The sequence below is a fragment of the Mytilus californianus genome, unplaced genomic scaffold (genome assembly GCF_021869535.1).
Source record: "Mytilus californianus isolate M0D057914Y unplaced genomic scaffold, xbMytCali1.0.p SCAF_3, whole genome shotgun sequence".
In the NCBI taxonomy this organism is placed as follows: Eukaryota; Metazoa; Mollusca; class Bivalvia; order Mytilida; family Mytilidae; genus Mytilus; species Mytilus californianus.
Window position 1 is genome coordinate 37,410,406 of NW_026262679.1, and position 15,514 is coordinate 37,425,919.

Sequence of the window (15,514 nt, forward strand, 5' to 3'; positions counted from 1 at the left end):
GAGACATCACTTGGGAATGTAACCAGTATAGATAAACATGGTAGCGGCTAAATTTTAATTCTTAGGAGGTCCAAAAATGGAGGTAAGGGTAGTATAGAATTTTAGTATAAGTTTAAACTCTTAGAAGTTCAGGGCATATAAATGTTGAAAATATGCCGCACAGCCCTATATTTTGACCTTTGAATAAAATAGTAGTGCATATAAACTTTCCGTTCTGGGATATTATTTTTCACAAAACTTCATAGTAAAAGTGTCACAGTTTTAGCCGCAAAGGGAGTTCCTATGGGAAATTGCATTGTCTGTATTTACAGAATTGCAACCTAAAATGGTCAAAATCAAACGGGAGCTTACTTTCATAAGATGTGACATAGTAAAAACATTTTACGTGATTTTGTGAAAGCAAAATTGAGTTATAATCAAACATATGCACGATATGAATAATGGTCTATTTTTTCATTATCTAAAGTCCCTGAACTCTTAAAAAAAGAAAAGATAAATATTAAAAAGGTAGAAAGTCTTCACAGAGCATTCATAACCTAACACTGTGTGAAAATTTGGTAAGGATTCAATAAACAAAAAGCACAAGTTAAATAAATTATCAGGAGATTTGTGGATGGATGGACAGTTGACAACAGTATAACATAATATGTTCATCTTGGATGGACAGAAGAAAATTGAAAATAATTTAAACAGCAAACATTTTTTAACATAACTTACACTGGAGGTGTAGAAGTAGGTGCTGCTGTTGAATTTTTTGTCACTGCAGCTATTTCATCTGCCTTCATTTTTTCAAGAATTTTTCTCTTCTTTTCTTCAATGATCTTTTCCTGTTCACTCATCTGTGTCATCTTTTCTCTATAAGTGGTGTTAGTGTAACCCAGTGTGTTTGGGCTTTGTTTAGGTTTATTTGACATGATGATTTCAGGTAGTCAAATACTGAAAATGAAAAAATAATATTACTAATTTAATATATTATACAATCAAAAATGATTGCAATTAGCCTTTCAGTGTAAAGAGACCAGGGTTGTCAATTTTCCCAGAAATGGGTAATACTGGGCAAAACTGGGTAATATGATTTTTAAGGTTATTTTTACACAGAATAGTAATGACACATTGCAGTTTCATAGTATTATTGCAAAATATACACATTATATACAGATAAACATTGACATGATTGATAGTCTTTTTCAGGACAAAAAATCATTTCTTCCTATTCTTCAATAATTCTATATAGGCAGAATAGGAATAAGTGTTTCACATTTTTGGATAAATGTACCTTGTTTATTTCCCAAGTTTTTTTTTAATTTATCCAAAATTTGTAAATGCAATTTAGTGAAGGTCATTAGTGAATTGTAAAGTTTAATTGCTACAATGTCAGTGTTCCAGCTTGAATCTCAGGGAAGAAGGGTGCTAGTTGTCTGAAAGGGCACTTTAGGGCAAATTGCAATCAACCAGATTATAAGGGCACTGTTGGACAGTGTAAATGACCTTGAATATTGCAAGGCTCAACTGGAGGACAATAGTTGTATTTTAAGCATTTTTAGAAATTCTTGTGTTCTTGATAGTTCCAGTAAGAATTTTTTATCATATTATCATACCATGAAGTAAGGCATATGCTTTTAATCTAAACAAATTTGTACATTTGGTAAAGAAAATAATCATCAGAATTTTCAATGTTTTATTATTGATAGTCTATAAAATTAAACAAGTAGTTTTGAAAGATGGAGGTATACATGCAAATTTTAATTGTTAATGCAATACAATTATGTACATTTAAATTACTTGTTTAAACATGAAGTGTATGTTATTGAAAGTTACTTATTCTCATTTAAATTGTTACAAAAAAGTATTTTTTAAGTGCACACAAAAATGCTCCTAAGTAAGGAGATTTATATATGGTGATACAGGAGAGGATAATATATCATATTAATTCATTCATTGCAGAAGGTTTAAAACAGTTACTTTTTTTCTCTCCATAATTATTAAGAATAAAAGCATTTGTTAAGTGCTCCTATGTAAGGAGGATTATAAATCCAAGAAGTTAAACCGGAAGTGGTGCAATCTTGTTTATGTTCAAAATACGAATTTCGGTAAATTTCACACTCAGGGTTATTAAACTAATACATTTTTTTCCCCAAATATAGTCAAAACTATGTATAATGTATGCCTTTAAAATTATTTAACATTTTATTTTTATTTAATGCCTACTTAAATAAAGTTTTTCGGGTGTATATGCTTTACATAAACATTACAAATGGGTAACGCTAGCTCACTAGTATTTGTTCAATTATCTATAATCACCTAATAAGCAGTAAACAATCATTAACAGAGGTGATAAAATTGTCAAAGGCTAGCCTTGGTATTTAACTTGATGCCATTGTCAGTTAATTAGTGTTTTACACAATCAGGTAACAATTTTTCCCAGAAAACACTGATGTGCATGTAATTTGAAAAGTTTATTTTCAAAAGGCTGTGAGGGGGGCATATTTTTGCTTTGGAGGGCAGAAGGGCGGAGGTAAGGGCACCAAGGGCGGGCCACCCTTCTATTTTGGGCAGGCGGAAACACTGAATGTACATGTATATACAATCCAATTGCTAAATATCTGTGTTATAATTAGAATAAATACTTCTTCATGTTCTTAATAAATGATGTGCATGTACATTTTTGATAAATTTGCTAAAATTGTGTAGCCACGAACAAAAATGTTGAATAGTCATTTAATTTTCTTACATATAACATGTATAATTAATTATTTACTCTAAATATATGTTATATATATCATTAAAAAAAACAAATTGAACTATTTGGATTCATGTTAACAGTTTGTCCAATTTAGACAGAATGGCAATTTGAAATGTTTTAGGAGTATATATAGCTTTAAATCTTAATTGAGAAATCTTTTCACATTTGTCTATGTATGTTCATGTATGTCTTAGAGTTAATGGACAGATACTTTCTCAAATGTATACACTATATAATAATAGTCTCAAACAAGTGAACTTATAAATTAAAACAGTATGTCTTATAACTTTTATACATTGCATTTGTAATTGATCACTGAATACTCTTATAGATTCAGGCCAGTATTTCATTTTATTCAGTATTGCTGAGTATTATCTAATAAAACCCAGTAAAACCTGTGTTTTCCCAGTATTTCCCACTGGGCTGGGCAATCCTCATAAAACCCATGTTTTTGCCAACCCTAAAAGAGACTTATAGTATGTATAACGTCAAAACTATATCAAGTTGCCATCTGGCACTTTCAACATACAGGAATGACTTTTTTTAACTACAAAAGAATACTTCTAATGACCACCAAAGTGCAAGCTACCTAGCTAGGTATACTGTATCGTAGTAATCAAATTATGTAATAGACAAAACAATAATTAATACCACTTATACCATGAATAATGTAGTTCTCATATTTAAACGGATGATACTTCTAGATCTGTACTATTTGGGCTACCAGGTGGTCCCATTTTCCATGGGTTGAACATACTCAGTAAAGCCAAAGTTTGTGAAATTTCGCTGGGCCTGTAGGGCAGTATACATTGAACCCTTGTAAAAGGCAAGAAAGTGAAAAGATATATCTAGATAAGGCATAGGAAACCTCACATACGATGTATTTGTATAAAATAAATTATCGCACCCAACTCGGTAAAATTTGATGGACCCAAATTTCCAGATTACATTTGTATATAAATCAAACATTCTGGTAATTCAGGTCCGTCAAATTTTACAGAGTTCAGAGTGAAAATTTATTTTATCCTCTCCAAAAGTGAATTATAAGGATCTTGGGAAATAGGGAAGTCATTTTAAAATAAAATGCTTCGCTGGGGCGCAGCTTGATACGACCGCAGAGGTCGAACCCTGAACAGTTGGGGCAAGTATGGACACAACATTCAAGCTTGATACAGCACTGAATTTGGATTGTAATTAAATATTTGACACAGCATAGGTTTCTGACACAGAATGAAAGTGGTCTAAGAACTTAAAAAATTTTAATTTACCTATTCAAACCATATCATTATTATTTGCTTTTATATATGTTGTGTACAAGTTATCATTTTGTACAAATTATAATTTGTACAAAAAAATTGTACAAATTATAATTTGTATTTTGACTTTGTACAAATTGTAATGCGTACAAATAGTGCTTGTACAAATTACAATTTGTACAAAATTTGACTAAAATTCACTTATAACTTGTACAATAATTTACAGTATGGATTTTTTTATAAAAATAACATTGATACACACTATGGAATTTTTATTCAATGACCACATACTAAACTTTATTTACAAAACACAAGAATAGTTCTGTATTATTTGTTTGAGCATGTGAGTAAATTATCGCATCGGGAATTGCACTTCATTTTTTTATTTCTCAGCAAATATCATGTTAAAATTCCTACAGTCAGCTGTTCCATTGCGGTACCCAAATTCTCCAGATTCAATAATAACACATAAGATATTTCGAGGATCAGTTGGGGCACGATCATACTAAGGAATTGGTATAATGACATTATCCCCACCAGCAAGTTCTGATCATTTCCGTTTCGTTTTCATTGTTAGATATTCGGCTTGGATCTGTTGGCCAGACAGTGCACGCTTCCTGGCACGTATGATTGGTGTTTCAACGTCTGTGTCATCAGAATTGTCACTGGGGCCAATTTCTGTTATACTATCAGAATTTTCACTGAGGCCAATTTTTATTATTCTATCAGAATTGTCACTGGGGCTAATTTCTAATGTACTATCAGAATTGACAGGCATGCATGTATCAATTACATTTCCTGTTTCCATCTGGGTATTTTTGTATTTTGTAAATGAGGATTATGTGGCCATTGAATAAAAAATATAAAGTGTGTATAAATGCTTTTTTATAAAAAAAAAATCCATACTATAAATTATTGTACAAGTTATAAGTGAATTTTAGTCGAATTTTGTACAAATTGTAATTTGTACAGGCACTTTTTGTACAAATTACAATTTGTACAAAGTCAAAATACAAATTATAATTTGTACAATTTTTTTGTACAAACTATAATTTGTACAAAATGATAACTTGTACACAACATATATAAATCAGAAATAACCAATTTAAAATGGAAAATTCTAAAGAAAAAAAAGGAAAAAAAAATCCCTCCCAAAATTTTTTGAACCCCCTTATGATTCACCATCCCCAAACTCAATCCCAGCCTTCCCTTTGTGGTATGGTACCTTGCAGTACAATTTCAGAGAGATCCATACACTTGAACACAAGTTATTGTCTGGAAACTAGAAGAAAGCTTGTTTTTTGGCCCCTTTTTGGCCCCAAATTCCTAAACGTTTAGGGCAATTACCCCAAAACTCAAACCCAGCTTTCCCTTTGTGATATGGAACCTTGCAGTACAATTTCATAAAGATCCATACACTTACACACAAGTTATTGTCCTGAAACTAGAAAAAATGCTTGTTTTTTGCCCGTTTATGGCCCCTAATTCCTAAAATTTTGAGGGAATTACCCCCAAAATCAACCCCAGCCTTCCCTTTGTGGTATGGTACCTTGCAGTACTATTTCAGAGAGATCCATACACTTGAACACAAATTATTGTCTGGAAACTAGAAAAATGCTTATTTTTTGTCCCTTTTTGGCCCCTTCTTCCTAAGCTTTTTGGTCAATTACCCCCAAACTCAATTCCAGCTTTCCCTTTGTGATATGGAACCTTGTAGTACAATTTCATAAAGATCCATACTCTTACACACAAGTTATTGTCATGAAACTAGAAAAATGCTTGTTTTTTGCCCATAATTCCTAAAATTTGGAGGCAATTACCCCCAAAATCAATCCCAGCATTCCCTTTGTGATATGGAACCTTGTGGTACAATGTCAGAGAGATCCATACACTAACACACAAGTTATTGTCATGAAACTAGAAAAATGCTTGTTTTTTGCCCCTTTTTGGACCCTAATTCCTAAAATTTGGAGGCAATTACCCCCAAAATCAATCCCTGCATTCCCTTTGTGATATGGAACCTTGTGGTACAATGTCAGAGAGATCCATACACTTACACACAAGTTATGTCTGGAAGTTACAAAAATGCTTATTTTTGGCCCCTAATTCCTAATTAACTGTTGGTACCATAACCCCCAAAATCAATCCCCACCTTCCTTTTGTGGTATTGAACCTTATGGTAAAATTTCATTGAGATCCATTCACTTAAACTAAAGTTAGAGTGCGAAAACTAATGTGTCTTTGGACAACGACGACGCCAACGTCATACCAATATACGACCACAAAAATTTTTTTGCGGTCGTATAAAAAGCAGTAGGTTATTGCTACCTTGGGTGGAATTGTAACTTATTTTATCATTCTGTTTGTGTACATAATAACATGAGTCTTAACAGGCCATAATCTTGCCGGCGAAATGACGATTTAAGTCGCCAAAGAACTTTGAAAATCGCTAAATCTCGCCAGCCGACTGACTTCATGGCGAAGTCAAATCGCTATGAAAATTGGTAAAAGGGAGACAACTTGTGAATTAGAAAAATTTCATAGATTAATTAGAATGAATAGGGCAAACCGTAATAGCCAAGCTTCATATATCTCTTCCAACAATAAAAATTTATACAATACAGATGAGCAAACCAGATGTTTTGCACAGTACTTTGAAGACTTGGCCATCCCTAAGGACAACAATTATGATAATGATTTTCAGGAACTCTGTAATGTGCGCCACTCACTCATACAGCAATACGAGGAACAATCCTGCTCTGAACCTCTGGACATCACGTCAGATGTGATATCTACAGCGATAAAAAAACTCAATTGTAGAAAAGCTGCCGATGAATTTGGAATCTCATCTGAACATCTTAAAAATTCTCCGTACTCTGTTACAACGTTTCTCACAAACCTATTTGGAAAAATTCTGAAAGAACGAAAAGTCCCTGGCACTCTCAAATCTGGAATTCTTACACCAGTATTGAAAAATGGAAAAGAAGCATCTATTATGGACAATTACAGAGGCATTACAGTGACGCCTATTATCTCCAAGCTCTTTGAAAGTTCCATCCTCCCAGGTCTTTCCAAAATCTTCTTGCTTTCTACTCTCCAATTTGGCTTTACAGAGGGACTTTGCATGCTAATGGCCGCTTTTATCATCAATGAAGCGCGAGCTGAATCCAAACATACAACATTAGATTCATTATTTCTCATGACAGTAGATAGTAAAAAAGCGTTTGATGTAGTAGACCACATTATAATGATGGACAAATTCTATGAAAATATTCCAAATAGCTCATTATGGACAGTTATCAAGGATTTCTATTCGGGACTGACATCAAAAGTCAAATGGAAAGGTATCCTCAGCCACTCTTTTGGCATCAAACAGGGAGTAAGACAAGGAGGAGTACTGTTACCCTTTCTATATAAAATGTATGTGAATGACCTCCTTGAGGACCTAAAAACACATAATATCGGATTAAAAATTGGAACAACCTACGTAGGCTGCCCAACATGTGCAGACGATATTGCTTTCTTGAGTAGCGACCCGTCAGAACTTCAAACAATGGTATCTACCGCTATCTGGCATTCTAAACAGGACCGGGTAACGCTGCACCCTGAAAAAACTAAAGCTGTCATTCTCAATAAATCCGCAAAAATGGATAGATCAACACTAAGTTGGACATTGGACAACACCACCATATATCCTTCCAAAGAAACAACCCATCTGGGAATCATAAGATCAGAACTAAAAGAAAACGACCTTAATATTGATGCTAGAATGAGCATAGCCAGGAGAACACTTTATTCTCTTATTAAAACCGGAGTACATGGAACTAATGGATTAAACCCGGCAACATCTTATAAAATCTACCAGTGCTATGTTTTACCAAGACTGATTTATGGATTGGAAATTTTACCACTAAACAACTCCCAGATGGACATATTAAATATATTTCATTTAAAGAACTTGAAAAGCTTCCAATCTCTACCTATCAGGACAGCAAACTGTGCAGTATTATTACTTATCGGAGCATTGCCCCTTGAGACAGAAATACACAAAAGGCAACTGACATTCCTCCATAATATACTTTCATGCGAAAACAGTACAATTAGGGATCTCTCTGAGCGTCAAATCCTCATGAATATGCAAAATCCAATAAGCTTCTTTAACAGGATCCAACCGCTTCTATCAATATATCAACTACCAGAGATAACTGCTCTCCAACAACGCTTGCCCACTAAACTATCGTGGAAATCTACAGTTAAATCATCTATCCGAGAGTTCTGGACACAAAAATTAAAATCTGATATATCACAAAAATCTACCTTAAAACATTTAAGTCAAAACTGCCTAACCTTTGGATCCACTCACCCATCCTGGAGCAGTCTAAATTCAACTATCTCAGATATAAAGAAAGGCACTGTAAAAGCACGACTAATTACTGGAACATATCTCTTACAAAGTCTAAAATATAAATATTCAGGAGGAAAGGAAGCACCTACTTGTAAATGCTGTGGATTGAGCGATGAAGATGAGATTCATTTCTTGCTAGACTGTCCGGCTCTATTTAAGCAAAGAAAAGAAGCTTTTCAAGAACTGAAAATGTATACAATAAACATCATTGGGCCACAAACTTGGAAAAACACTTTCTCAAAGAAACAAGATATTGTACAGCTTGTAATCGACTGTAGCCACTTCTGTGCATTATTCAAGAAGGAGGACATTATCAATATCCATAATCTTTCGGCAAGTCTATGCTATAAACTTCATACACATAGAATCAGACTTTTAAAGTAATAACTCAGATATATAGGATACAAGGAGATGATCATAAACTGACATTGTATATAATGTGGCTACTGAACAGTGCTTTGCCAAATTTTTGTATGTATGTATATAGACAGATAAACAGGGAGAGACAGGGTATTCTTCCCGTTTAACTTATACTGTATAAAGTATCCTTGTAGATTTTAAGTTTATTCCCGCTTAGCTTTTACTGTACAAAAGTATCCTCTTAGATTTTAAATTTAGTCGCATATATAAATTTTAAAATTAATTCCTCCTATTTATACTGTTTAAAAGTGTCCTTTTAGATTTTAAATTTATTAGTATAAATAAATTTTAAAAATTGTGTGACACATTTCAATACACATACAGAGCTGTATGTGGTGTTCCATGAATGGAAGGATATCCATGCAATAGAAGAAGAAGAAGACAAGTCTCCCAGGTAAAAAAAAATGGCGACTGACAAGGAAAATCGAGATTTTCGAAACGACCCAGGACTAATACTGTCGACGATCAAATTAAATAAATACAACGGCGACTTTACACATCCTCGGATATAACATTCAAAACTATTCAAACAGAAAGATGATCGTCTGTTAAAGTTATCATTTTACTATGATTTTTATCTGAGGATGTTGCGTAATCACTCAGCTGTTTTGTTTTATTTTTATTTATTACGAGTCGATCAAATTGTACTATTCGGTAGGTTAAGGGTGGGAATTAACGGTAGATTTATTATATTCATTGGATAAAAATTGAAATATAAAAGGTAGAAATCCAGCTGATGGATAATGTGATTGCAAACGTACGACACTGACCAGCTGTGATCACCAGTGGATTTTTTTTCACGACAATTTCGTTGATAAGGGAGATATCTTTAAATAAACTGCTTCGCTGAGCGCAGCTGGATACGCCCGCAGAGGTCCAACCCTGAACAGTTGGGGCAAAAAAAGACACAATATTCAAGCTTGATACAGGTCTCAATTTGGATTGTAATTAAATATTTGACATATTATAGGTTTTCTGAATAAATCTAGTCAAAGAACTTGAAATTGGTTATATGAATTGAATTTATATTCAATTAAAGATATCTTGCTGTTGTGTAATACACTGTGCTGTTGCGCAATACTTAGTAAATCTGTTTTCAGACTATAAACAAATAAAGTTCAATTAATTCTCAATGTCATATTAGAAATTTATTAAAATCAAAAGGGAGCTTACATCAATAGATATAAACAATTTACCAAAGTTTCATGAGAATTGCTGACAGCATTTTTGAGTTATTGTCCGAAAACTGGAAAATCCCCCCTTTTTTAATGAATAAAACCCCCATAACTCAGAAATGTAAAATGTAAATTTTATAAAATTCTATAGGGAGCTTACATCAATAGATATAAACAATTCACCAAAGTTTCATAAGAACTGCTGAAAGCATTTTTGAGTTTTTGTCCAAAAACTGGAAAATCCCCCTTTTTTTATGAATAAAACCCTGTAACTCGGAAACGTAAAATCTAAAATTTATAAAAATCAAAAAGGGAGCTCAGGTCAATAGATATAAACAATTCACTACAATTTCTTGCAAGTTGGTGAAAGCATTCTTGAGTTATTGTCCAAAAACTGGAAAATCCCCCTTTTTTTAATGAATAAAACCCCATAACTCTGAAACGTAAAATCTAAAATTTATAAAAAACGAAAGGAAGCTCACGTCAATAGATATAAACAATTCACCAAAGTTTTATGCAAATTGGTTAAAGCGTTTTTGAGTTAATGTCCGACATGTTGACGACGGACGGACAGACGGACGGACGGACAGACGGACAACGGTATACCATAATACGTCCCGTAAACGGGCGTATAAAAATGATACAAATTAGCTCTGCATCAGTTAATTAATATGTGATTGACAGATATTTTTATTATAAGCTTACAATCTTTAACGAAAATCTCAATTTACAACTACATGTAACATGATGTCCTGGACATTCAATAATGTTTTACAAAATAATGACGTGGTGATATAAATTAAATTCCCAGTCATGTAAAATTCATCAGGTAAACTGAGAGTCATATTTTTCTGGACATTTAAAAATAAATTGAGATGCACATGAATTTAATGCATCATAATATTACTAGGCTACTCCCTCATGTCCCAAGCAACAAATTTAAACTTAAATTCAAGTTGACAGTACAAATGGTATCAATGAATAATTAACAACTATATTATCTAAACGTTTTTATTGTACAATAACATGAAAAAACTGCAAGTATATTTTTTATTGCATATAAAACAATTTCCTTAGTGATAAGCACGAGAACACTATGCAACCGAAACAGTAATGGAATCTCACTTCTCCAAGAAATTGATCACTTCTCCCTTCACTCTCATGGAAGGAGAAGTCACTTCTCCCTCTCCAAAATCCTAGATTAGGCCCTGAGTCTAGAGCTTATTCAAAATAGGATCTTATACAATGTTATAGCAAACAAAATGAGAACTCTGGGGAAACTCACCTCAGATCAAACAAGGAATCAATCAGGCAGATTTTTGTCTTTGTACAAAGATCATTAATAAGCAGTCAGAGCTCAGACATAAACAAGTCGTATTTTGTTTTTGACTAACAGAAGTCCAAAAATGTATTTATTATAAAAATGTGTTTTCATTTTCAGACTTGATTAAGTCAGAAAATGACAGACTTGTTCAGGCCTATTTATGGTAACTTTAATTGACGATCAATGTGCACCACCTATGACATTATAAACCTGTCTGAGAGTTCACAAGGACCTGAGCTATCTATATTTAATTATCTAATTAAACATTTTTACTAACATAAGATTATTTTCCTCATTTTGTTTGGTTATAGATGGTTGCATTGTAAAGTAAATAAACATTATCTCCATTTTTTGAGGCTCTCATGCATATTTTTCTTTAGAAGACAAAGCATTGTCTTTCAATGTTGTCATAATTTCATGTAGATGCTTGACCTTTTTATAAATGTGCTTGGGTCTTGAAGTTGACCAATTTTGGTAACTTATCGACTTGTAGGAGTCAATATTTGCAACTTATATATAGTTTAAAATTCAGGTCAAATATTTCTTGTCTTCGGACGACAACGACTACAACGTCATACCAATATACGACCACAAAAATTTTTTGCGGTCGTATAAAAAGCAGTAGGTTATTGCTACCTTGGGTGGAATTGTAACTTATTTTATCATTCTGTTTGTGTACATAATAACATGAGTCTTATTATTTAACAGGCCATAATCTTGCCGGCGAAATGACGATTTAAGTCGCCAAAGAATTTTGAAAATCGCTAAATCTCGCCGGCCGACTGACTTCTTAGCGAAGTCAAATCGCTATCAAAATCGGTAAAAGGGAGACAACTTGTGATTGACAAGTCTCACAGGTAAAAAAAATGGCGGCTGACAAGGAAAATCGAGATTCTCGAAACGACACAGGACTAATACTGTAAACGATCAAATTAAATAAATACAACGGCGACTTTGAACATCCTCGGATATAACTTTCAAAACTGTTCAAACGGAAAACTGACTGTCTATTTAAGTTATCGTTTTACGATGATTTTCATCTGAGGATGTTGCGTAATCACTCGATCAGCTGATTTGTTTTATTTTTATTACCTACACGAGTCGATAAATTTTACTATTCGGTAGGTAAAGGGTGGGAATTAACGGTAGATTTATTATATTCATTGAATAAAAATTGAAATATAAAAGGTAGAAAGACAGCTGATGGATAATGTGATTGCAAACGTACAACACTCGACCAGATTGTGATCAGCAGTGGATTTTTTCTCATGACCACTTCGTTGATATGGATGATATTTTAAAAAAAAAGATAGAAATTAGCTCTTTATCGGATAATTAACTTGAGATTGAAAGATATTTTCATTTATAGACTTACAATATTTAACGATAATCTCAATTTTCTACAACTAACATAAATGTCCTGGACATTCAATAATGTTTTACAAAACAATGACAAGTGGTGATATAAATTAAATTCCCAGTCATGTGAAATTCATCATATTTTTCTGGTGTTTTAAAAATAAATTGAGGCAGATGCACATGAATTTAATGCATCATAATCTTGATAATATTACTAGGCTACTCCCTCATGTCCCAATCAACACATTTTATTAAGAACACATTATGGTATCAATAAATAAATAACAACTATATATTGTCTAAACCTTTTTATTAAGAACTTTCTATATATACATTGTGTACAATAACATATGAAAAAACTGCAAGTACATCTTTTATTGAATATAAAACAATTTCCTTAGTGATAAGCTTGAAAACACGATGCAACCGAAACGGTAATGGAATCTCACTTCTACAAGAAGTTGACCACTTCTCCCTTCTCTCTCATGGAAGGAGAAGTCACTTCTCCCTCTTCAAAATCCTAGATTAGGCCCTGACTTGCTTAACACTAATTGACTTATTGAAGTCATAATTTGTCTTAAATTAAAGGGAGACAAATCTAGAAACTTACAAATTTAGACCACTATGAGTCAAAAGCAGATTTAGACTTATTTATGTCTGAGCTCTGACTGATAAGCCAACTTTGTATATATATATATATTCATTTTTTTTAATTTATATTATGTTTATATGCCCCCACCATCACTGGAGGGGGCATTAAGTGGTACCCATGTATGTCTGTACGTCCAAAAATTGGTTTCCGTTCTCTAACTTTAGTTTGCCTAAACCAAATATAAAGAAACTTATACACAATATTTATTACCATAAAATACAGATCAAGTTCGAATTTGGGTGCCGTCAATTTTACCGTTCTCGAGTTATACCCCTTTATAATGTTATATGCAAGTGGGGGCATCATCTGTGTCTCCATTTATTTTTTTATTTAAAATTTACTTTAATAAAACGAGAAGAAAAATGCTACCTGAAGATAGTGTTTCTTTGTTTATATTGAAAATTATTTCATATGTAAAATCCTAACAATAGGACAAACTTTGGATACATTTCCATAATTCAGGTACTTTTTCACCAGAAATTAGGTCTTTCCACTTTTCTGTTGAATGACCTATTGATTTTGTTCTGATTATTATTATTATTTTCTTCTTCCGCCACATTTATTCTTACGGTGCTTTGTGGTTTCGCACGATGTCGCTTATTTTTTATGCATATCAGTGCTCCAGCTAGAAATTGAAAGGGGTAGGGTGCCAGTGGAGGGCAGGACATTTTTTTATGATAGGAAAAGGCACTGCTCATTTTTTTTGTCTACGTTTCTGTGTGTATCACGAGTTCACATTGTTTTTTTACTGTATATGTTGACAATAAAGATAATAAGTTGTTATTTTGATTATTTGAAATTGAGGTCAAGGTCATAGGTAAATTTGACCTTTGCTTTAAATTCATATTTATACATTATAAAGCCATAGGACTTTGAGCATTAGGTTACAAGCCATATGACCTTGAAAAAATCAAACCAGAAGTGACCTTATGTAAACCGGAAGTGGCTATTTTTTGTACTTATATCATATAAGAATGTATAGATTAATATATTTTTGAAAGCAGTGTCAAATTAACAATCAAATAATACCTGAAATACAATTTTTCAGACCGGAAGTAACAAATTATCTCCCTTATTTCAAATAAAACTGTATAGAAACCATATATTTTTGGAATCAGCAAACAATGGGCTATCATTTGACACTGGAACTGACATTTTAAACTGAATTTTAATACTTCCATATCCAAATATATCGTTAGGGGTGGAAAGACCTGCAATTGTTCTCTGAACAATTGGTTTTTAATCATTCTGTTGTTTTTTTTACAATAAATGTTTATATATGTAAATCTGCTGACAGCGGAATATTGTAATTTAAGTATAGACATATTTACACTTATACAAATTTGTCCAACATTACTTAAAATCACACGAGTTCCTGCAAAACTTTGCATCACAATCTTAAAAAATTGAGGTCATAAATTAAAAAGTGATTGTTGCTCGATGTCAGAAGGTTATTCAGAGACAGATCTAGGGTCATTCTGAGACATTATTAAGCTAAATACCAAAAGTGTAAATTGTTTGAACAAGGATCAAGGGCAAGGCCCCAGATAGCTTCAACTGACAATGACTGACAACTGGTTTAAAAAGATGTGTAATTTTATAACTTATCCAGATAGGAATAAATAGTGATAAGGTGTAATCTAAGGGCCGTTTGCTGAATTTGTCCCCTTTTCACAGGTAATACCAGCTGCATCTTATGCTAATGCAGGGCTGCCAAGTCTCAGGCATATAGCATGAGACTCACACATTTTCATGCTTATTTGGCGGCATTTTCCTTTCATCTATTGTTTTTTTTCTCTTTGATCTTTACAATTTTAGCCAAATCTCACACATTTGCTTCATGAAAAGTTGGCAGAACTGCTAATATATTATGTACCAGCAGTCACATAATCTGTCCAAATTTTCCTGCAACTAAGAATACAATTTACAGTCGTCAGCAGAAATTGAATGACTATAAAAGAATGGTTAGCCACAGGGGTTTGTTAACAAACCCCTGTGGGTTAGCAATCAATTAGTGAAAAATTAAAGCGACCTGAACCAGAGAAACAATTCTGAACGTTGTTACATAGAAGTTTGTAGTTTGTAGTATTCGTTACTTACATTACTCTAATCGTTTTTTTTTTTTAGGTCTATCAATAACCGGAAATATACACTTTTTCTACTTTCCAACCAAAGAGCAA

General features: G+C 32.9%; 1 protein-coding gene across 1 annotated transcript in view; it reads right to left on the reverse strand.

The window, feature by feature from the left end:
* LOC127734478 (uncharacterized) overlaps positions 1-15,495 on the reverse strand; it is a 33,783-nt gene extending 18,288 nt beyond the window's left edge. The window contains exons 1-2 of the mRNA XM_052244369.1: positions 15,435-15,495; positions 718-936 (exon numbers count right to left, since the gene is read on the reverse strand). Of these exons, the coding sequence (XP_052100329.1) occupies positions 718-914 (197 nt within the window). The 5' untranslated portion in view covers positions 915-936; positions 15,435-15,495. The remainder of the gene's footprint in view (positions 1-717; positions 937-15,434) is intronic.
* Between the last annotated feature and the right edge of the window lie 19 nt (positions 15,496-15,514).